The 9,000-nt window shown below is 34.2% G+C and overlaps 1 protein-coding gene across 1 annotated transcript; it reads left to right on the top strand.

The window, feature by feature from the left end:
* The first annotated feature begins 6,012 nt into the window (after nt 1–6,012).
* On the top strand, nt 6,013–8,726 carry LOC133292210 (UDP-glucose 6-dehydrogenase 1-like). Its single transcript, XM_061490589.1, has 2 exons — nt 6,013–6,084; nt 7,026–8,726. Exon 2 carries the CDS (start codon nt 7,049–7,051, stop codon nt 8,495–8,497), a length of 1,449 nt encoding a protein of 482 aa, XP_061346573.1. The 5' UTR covers nt 6,013–6,084; nt 7,026–7,048; the 3' UTR covers nt 8,498–8,726.
* Nucleotides 8,727–9,000: the final 274 nt, after the last annotated feature.

Raw genomic sequence — 9,000 nt, 5'->3', positions numbered from 1 at the left:
CGTTTTGATATTAAATATTATTTTTAATATATATAATATAATTTATATTTAATACATATAACAGTCCATAATAATTCATATAATCAATCTAATATTCAAATTCCATAACATAAAAATAAAGCAAAAATAATTTTTCATATTATGTCTAATTCCATAATAGAAAAAAATTGACTTACAAAATTAATTTTTTATTTTTAGTTAATAAAATAAAATTTAGACTTAAAAAAAAAATATGTATGTCGGAGCGTTGACCAGTGTCGGAAAAAGTTGATCGCATGTCGGAAACACGTGTCGGAGCGTTGACCATGTGTCTCAAAATATTAACCGTGTGTCAATTTCTGACACGTAAATTTTTTTAAAAATCACGTGTCAATGCTTTCTAGTAGGGGTGTCAATATGGGTTGACACGACACGAATTTGACACGACACGAATTCGACACGACACGAATACATCAACACGAACACGACACGAATTTTCATTCGTGTCAAAATCTTCAACACTGACACGACACGAATTTTTTGCGGGTTGACACGACACGATACGAATAACACGCAAAATAGGGGACAAAACGGTAATTAACAAAAAATTTTAAAAAATAGATCGAAAATAAATAAAAAATTAAAAAATAATAATAAAAAAATAAAAAAATAAAAAAAAAAAATAATACGGGTCGACACGAACACGAATTCATAAACACGAACACGACACGAATTTTTTGCGTGTCATTTTTTCCAACACGAACACGACACGAATTTTTTTACGGGTCAACCCGAACACGAATTTTCGTGTCGTGTCGCGGGTCGACCCGCGTGTCAAAACTCATATTGACACCCCTACTTTCTAGGTTGAAAGGATGAACTTAGATTGTGTTTTTCATGTAAATGGCACTCTGAAATGTAGGTTCACTATTAATATAAACAAAATTATATTAATTTTTCTCTCCATAGAGTTAGACATCGATATCCCACCAAAATCTAATATGATCCTTAGATCACTGGATTCGAACCCAATGAAATATGAATCAAATCCGCGCCCACCCTTATTCGCATAATCTTGTAAGTATTAATGGTAAAAATATTTGAATGAATCCACCTAAGCCACTTTTTGATGAAGTTTTAAAAAATGCAATTTCAAATTTTATCATACACTATCTTTTCCTGTTGTCTTTTCCCCTCCCCATGAATTTCTTGCGGCTATCCCCACAACCAGCTTTATGTCCTCCCTTGAATTGCGATTAAAAAATTTAAATATTATTATAGTTTTATTTAATCAAGAAAAATATTTCTGAAGTTATTGCAGATAAATTATCTGCATTTACTCTCAAAATGACGTCATTTTAGTGTTAAAATATTAAAAAATATAAGTATAAAGACTATTATAACCCTGAAATAAATTGAAATTACAAAAACACCTTGATTTACGCTTAAAACGATGTCAGTTTGAGCTCAATGCAGATAACTTATCTGCATTATTTGCAGAAAAAATGAACCCTTATTTAATTTATATATATATATTTTATTGATGATATATCTTATTTTATGTATACTAATAACATGAACGTAATATGCTGCAACATTTTTATAAATATGAATAACATAGTAATAAAAACATTTATTGGTATAAAAAATTTATCTAACTATAATTAAAATACAGTTAGAAAATATTTTCTAAAATAAGATAAAGATAAAGAAAAAACTTAAGAATATTTTTTTATTGTAAAAGAATCCAATTAACATATTAAAACAATTATAAATTTGTTTTCCAAAAAAAAAAACAATTATAATAAGTTTTTATTTAAGTTATGTATATAAATTTGAAAAATATATAAATATCATTATAAATAAATAAAACAAAATCAAATTGTATAATTATTAAATCTTAAATATGATTCTCTATATTATACTTTATGAGAAAAATGTATATCCTAATTGATTCCTAATTTTCTTATTTTAAATAAAAAGAGTACTTACTACGTGAACATCGAAAAATAGCTCCAAGCTTAATAGCACCGCTGATATCATTCAATAAGCATATATCATATCCCTTACATCCCCATCCCCATCAATAAATTTTCGGTGTTGAACTATTGGCATTGTTTGAAGTATCAACAAGCCAATTTGATTTTGATCTCTCGTCAAATCTTTATCTCCTAGTACTATTCAATCAACCTCATTGGCTTGGTTATGTCTGCATAAGCATGTATTCAGAAAAACTGCGGCAAAACCAAAGGGTTTCACGCGTCTCGTAGAAGTGAAATTTTTATTTATCAAGGAATAATAGATTACTGAAATATAATAGGAAATATATTTTGCTGGAATGTTATTAAAAAGTTGTTTGGTATGGCCAAATTTTTCTAGAATTTTGTGGTTTATTTTACTAAGTGTGTGTTTGGTTGATCGTGAAATATTAATGAGAATATAAAATTATTTTACTAAAATAACCCTATTTTTACTTTTTAATATTATATTCAACATTACCAAAAAGTAGGGTTATTATTGTCCACAATATTTTAGTTTTTTTTTACTTCTCGGGAAAACTAATATTTCATCTTCTGGATGGAGAAATTTAGTACCACTTTTCATACATGAATTGCAAAATCGGGCAACATTGTTTCTCAGGAAAAGTGTAATATTTTTGCTATCAAAAGTAGTCTTCCAATTCTCCATGCCTAGTTTTTCAAGGAACCTAAAAAGAATGTAGGTACCAAACACCCCCTAATAATATATACTTAATTCTGAGTAAGTACGGTTTTACGTTTAAGTTTTTGTAATTTTTTTTTTTTGAAAGAATTAGTTCCACCATAATATGAATATTTACGACTTAAACAAAATTGTCTTTTTTTTTTTGGAAATACAATGAAAATTAAAGCAACATCAAAAAAAGCCCTATACTGGGCACAATCTTGGGAGACTAACTCCCCTCAAGTCATTACGAAGCAATTTCAAACAAGCCGTTAGAGGGACATCCAGCACAATCAGCTGTCCATCCTGATGAGGTGCATGAGTAGCAAGCCAATCAGCAACAAAATTGCCTTCTCTATAAGTATGACTAAGCTGAATAATCCATTCTCTTTGAAGCATGCTACGAGCTCGGATGATTAAAGCAGAAAGAGGATGACTTACGTCACACCCTTTTCTTATAAATTCCAAAGCCACCTTGGAGTCACCCTCCACAAAGACTCTCCTAAATCCCTTATGCCAAGCCAGATCCATACCTGTCAAGAACCCCCAAATTTCCGCTGAAGTAGAAGTACCACTCCCAAGGAATTTTGTAAAACCAGTTAACCAGTTCCCAGCAGCATCCCTTATGACTCCACCACATGCAGTCCTTTGCCCACTGTCTATGCTGGAATCATCCACATTAAGTTTAACATAACCCTCAGAGGGAAAATTCCAGTGAATAAGACGTTCCTCTCTTCTAAGCTCCTGATGACCAATCTTAGTAAGGGTTTCATTAGCCAATTGAATATTACCACAAGTATAGGTAATGCGCCTAATGAGACCATACTTCGAGGTGATAGTTTGATCAAAGATCGCCTTATTTCTTTCCCCCCACAAACACCAAGCTATCACCCCAAAATACAAAGGCCAAGTTCGATCAGTTTGAAACGGACCTTTTAATCCTAGATTTGTCTGAATCCATAGGTGAAGATCCATGGAGAAAAAGTCACTACAGTTATCAGAAGGAACTCAATGCTCCCATAATTCCCTGGCACTAGGACAATCTCTAATGGCATGTAAACTATCCTCAAGATTATAATGACATCTCAGACACCCTGCATCTGTAGCCATGTGACGATGCACTCTATGAACATTAGTTAAAAGAGAACCTCTGTAGAGAAGCCATAAGAATTGTCTAATACGTTCAGGATCAGGCCAAGCCCAAATTACCTTCCAAATCCTATCCTGATGATAATGCGAGGTACCCAAGAGATAGTTATAAGCTGATTTCACTGAAAAAACCCCATCTTGGCTACCTGCCCAAATAACACGGTCCGGAGAAGGATCCACTGTAGGAGGGAGCACACTACGAATCTTGTCTAATACTAAAGTAGGAAGAAGGTGCTGAAATAAAGGCCAGTCCCAATTACCATAACAAGTTACAAATTGAGACGTAGACCAATGAGTCATAATAGGAGGAATAGGTTGAACGGCCAGAGAAACAAGTTGAGGACATCCTGGCACCCACGAATCCATCCAAAAAGACGTATGAACCCCATCCCCTAAAATGATACGAGAATTCTCTAGAGTTTGAGGCCAATACTTAACAATAGCCTTCCATAAACCAGAATCATTTGCGGAAGCCGAGATACTTGGAATGAGCATTTCCTCCACCTTATACTTGCTACGAAGGACCCGAACCCATAACGAATTACGATCAGTCATGATTCGGTGACCTAGCTTCATGATAAAAGCCATATTATTCTCTTTAATTTTACGAAAACCAAGCCCCCCTACATTCTTCGGCAAACAAACTGTCTCCCAAGAAACCAGGTGAGCTTTCCTTCGTTCAGAAGTTGATCCCGAAATGAAATTCCTAGTTACACTCTCAATACGATCACACGTACCACTAGGAATAATACAAGTTTGCATAGGATATTGAGGAATTGCAGTAAGAACTGACCTAGCCAAAGTTGATCTTCCTGCCAATGAAAGAGTACGTTGATTCCAGGCATTTAAACGAGCTTGCATCCGATTTAAGATATAGCCAAACGTACTCTTTGTAACACGGCTATGACGAAGAGGAACACCCAAGTATTTACCCAAGTCATTTGTAGGAGAGTAGCCCATCAACTAGCTTAGATTCTGCACTCGGGTATGATTAACGTTTCTGGATAAGAAGACTTTTGTTTTTTCCTTGCTAACCTTCTCACCAGAGCACCTGCAAAAACAATCAAGAATCTTATTAATAATAACAGCTTGCCCTTCTGTGGCTTCTGTAAAGAGCAGAAGATCATCTGCAAAAAATAGATGGGAAAGCAGTGGTCCCCTTCTATTCAATCTGATAGGCTTCCAAACGTCCTCTTGAACTGCTACATTAATCAAATGAGCAAGTCTTTCCATGCAAAGGATGAAAAGATAAGGAGACAAAGAATCTCCCTGACGAAGACCTTGATTAGGAGAAAATTCTGTCGTAGTTGTCTTCTACAAAGAATACTTATAATTTATCCAAAAGAAAAAGAAAAAGAAAAAGGAAAACCGGAGCTAGCTAATAGCGACACACTGATTGATGCGGTTCTTTTTTTTCATGGAATTGATTGATACATTCCCCCTTTATTTTTTTTCTACAATGTACAATGAATGGAGCACTCTGCACTCTTGGAATTTTTATGGTCAGTTTCACTTTTGACGAGAAAAAGAAAAAAGTTGATTAGTTTTGGTCCCTCGAAAACATGATAGACAAATCCATATAGATAAAATAAATAATAATATATAAATTATTTTATTTTATTTTTAATAAATAATATGCTAAATGTTCGGTACTACGAAAGTATCAAAAATGTTTTCATAAGTAAGTTAGAATTCGTTACATTTTTGTTGTTGTTGACACTATAATGGAGTTGTAAGACTCACAACTCATACGATAATTAGCTAATGCAGAGAATTTTTTTTTTACTAATAAAGAAAATTACAAAAGAAACTCCCAATAAAATTTTAAAAAATGATAATTTTACTAAAAAATGTAATTTTTTAATTTCACGATAGATATTTTAATTTTAATAAAAACATGGAATTCGTCAGCAACACATGATTTTGGTATACGTAGGTTATTTGACACATTTGTTTGACCAACCAATAGTAGATAATATATTTCATCACTTGTATCAAGAGTCATTAACTCAAAAGCAAAACTGAAACTCTAGTCAAGTTTGAGAATGAAACAAAAATAAAATAAAATAAAAAATATTATACCTGTATAAAAATTCACAATCAATAATTCTTTTTTAACTTTAAAGTATTTAAGGAGATTGTCTTCTTGCTTTACTGATTCACCTTCCACTCTAACAGCATCCTACCCCTCTTTGTTTCTTGTATTGTATCCCTTCACTTTGAAGACAGAGATATTTACAAATATAATATAAGGTACTTCTGGTTTTTCCTTTTTACTCTTATGATACTGCCTTCTCTATCCCACTCATCCATTATCTGTGAGTTTGCCTATATATGCATATGATCAAAAAGGATATTGTTACTTATTGTTGTTGTCTGAAACTAGTCTGGTTCAATTTTATTTTTCCTCAACTTGTAAATAAAATAAGGAGGTTTACATACTGAACTGAGTGAATGATCTGGCTCAATTCCTTGGTTATTTATATTTTCCAATAAGCATCTATATTACACAGTGCTTGTTACTGTGAGGATCTCATGCATACCCTGGTTGGATATGTTTCTTGTTCTAACCTCTAAGCATAACACACATACTAGCAAAATTTTAGGAATATGAAATTCTAGGAAAGGAAAATTTTGAATATGGTTTTCCAGGAAAAGGAAGGGTGACTTCTGTGTCAGTTACAATCTGTTAGAGATATATAAAATCATTAATGTAACATCACCCAACAGCTTAAGCTTTTGGGTTGAATTGGTTCTTTACATGGTATCAGAGCCTCGTGTCCCGGGTTCGATCTTTACCGTCCCTCACTTTCTTTCAAATGGAATTTCTTTATTCGCACAGGTAGGTGGGTCCGTGCATTGTCCATCCTTCAAGCTTAGTGGGCTCTCGTGTGAGGAGGCGTGTTGAGATATATAAAACCATTAATGTAGCCTCACCCAACAGCTTAAGCTTTTGGGTTGAATTGGTTCTTTACACAATCTATTCAATTTTTTTCTTCATCACTTTGTGTCATTTACAACTCTTTCTATTTTTTCTTCATCGCTTAGTCAACTGTAAATCACACCTTAACTCTATCAAATGAATTTTTATTTTTTATTTTTTGGCAATAAAAGGAGGGAAGACACTTATTTGTGTCTTAATGCATGCAAAAAAAATTTTGAGCTCAAATTGTAGTATCATACATGCTTCACAGGTTGTAATTTGTAACTAAATAAAATGGTCAAGATATGTGGAATTGGAGCTGGATACATAGGGGGTCCTACAATGGCTGTTTTTGCCCTCAAATGCCCCTCAATTGAAGTGGCTGTGGTTGACATCTCTCACTCTCGCATATCAGCTTGGAATAGCAAGAAACTCCCCATTTATGAGCCTGGCCTAGAAGAAGTGGTAAATCAGTGTAGAGGAAAGAATCTCCTCTTCAGCACAGATGTGGAAAAGCATGTGTATGAGGCAGACATAGTTTTTATTTCAGTGAACACCCCAACAAAAACTAGAGGGCTTGGAGCTGGCAAAGCCGCAGACTTGACTTATTGGGAGAGTGCAGCTAGGATGATAGCTGATGTTTCCAAGTCAAACAAGATTGTTGTTGAGAAATCTACTGTCCCAGTTAGAACAGCTGAGGCAGTTGAGAAAATTCTAATCCACAATAGCAAAGGCATCAAGTATCAAATTCTGTCAAATCCTGAGTTTCTTTCTGAGGGAACTGCCATTCAGGACCTTCTAAATCCTGATAGGGTTCTGATTGGAGGGAACCAAGGCCCTGAAGGTCAAGAGGCAATCCAAAAATTGAAGGATATATATGCTCATTGGGTGCCTGAAGATAGAATTATAACAACCAATCTCTGGTCAGCAGAACTCTCTAAGTTAGCTGACAATGCCTTCTTGGCACAAAGGATTTCATCTATCAATGCTATGTCAGCTCTATGTGAGGTCACTGGGGCAGAAGTTTCACAGGTTTCTCATGCACTCAGCAAAAACACCAAAATTGGGCCCAAATTCCTAAATGCTAGTGTTGGTTTTGGTGGCTCTTGCTTTCAAAAAGACATACTCAACTTGGTCTACATCTGTGAGAGTAATGGCCTCATTGAAGTGGCAAATTACTGGAAAGGAGTAATTAAGGTGAATGACTACCAAAAGAGTCGGTTTGTGAACAGGGTTGTAACCTCAATGTTCAATACAGTTTCAGGTAAGAAGATTGCAATTCTGGGGTTTGCCTTCAAGAAAAACACTAGTGACACTAGGAAAACTCCTGCAATTGATGTTTGCAAAGGTCTTTTGGGAGATAATGCATGCTTGAGCATATATGATCCCCAGGTTACTGAGGACCAGATTCAAGAAGATTTGTCACTGAATAAAGTTGAATTGGACCATCCAATCCACCTGCAGCCACAGCCAGTGAGTTTCACAAGTTTGAAACAGGTTAATATTGTTGGGGATGCCTATGAAGCAACTAAAGATGCTCATGGGATCTGCATTCTTACAGAGTGGGATGAGTTCAAGACAATTGATTATCAAAGAATATTTGATAATATGCAGAAACCAGCATTTGTTTTTGATGGTAGAAACATATTGAATGTTGACAAGATGAGGGAAATTGGATTCATTGTGTACTCAATTGGGAGGCCATTAGATCAGTGGCAGAAGAACATGCCTCAGCAGGCATGATGGGGTATATTCTCTCAAGGGAACAAATGCTGAAGAATATGAAATAAGCAGGACAATTTTTTCCTTTGTGAAATTTCACCCCTCTATGTTTAAGGATTTGTAGAGTTTCATTGCCCCCAACACTATGATGTGATTTGATGTGTTTTCCTAATATAATACGTAGGTATGAAAATTGCATTCTTCAGTGTTAGAAAATTATTCGGGTAAGCTCGGGCATTAATTGTTGCTGGCTCATATAAACTGTTCAAATAAAAAATGTCACTGCTTTTGAGGCTATATTGTTCGAGACAATTAAGACTATTATTTTGTATCAATGAAAGTGAATATCATGTTACATGAATGCAAAATATAAGGTCAGCAATTCATCAATTGCGAAATATTTTAGGTACACCAAAATCGCACCACTAACTCAATGCGACGAATCAATTAAAATAGAGTATTTTTATAATGTGTGTATAGAAAAAAGAGATTTTATTTTTTTAATTCTAGTGTCAATTTTTTAA

The sequence above is a fragment of the Gastrolobium bilobum genome, unplaced genomic scaffold, assembly GCF_033153095.1.
Source record: "Gastrolobium bilobum isolate Gb01-03AN ecotype WA unplaced genomic scaffold, APGP_CSIRO_Gbil_v1 utg2182, whole genome shotgun sequence".
Lineage (NCBI taxonomy): Eukaryota > Viridiplantae > Streptophyta > Magnoliopsida > Fabales > Fabaceae > Gastrolobium > Gastrolobium bilobum.
This window is presented reverse-complemented; position numbering and strand designations above follow the sequence as displayed.

Bases quoted from the DNA above. Each gene is read 5' to 3' on its own strand.
- LOC133292210 (XM_061490589.1), top strand. From the start codon at position 7,049: ATGGTCAAGATATGTGGAATTGGAGCTGGATACATAGGGGGTCCTACA.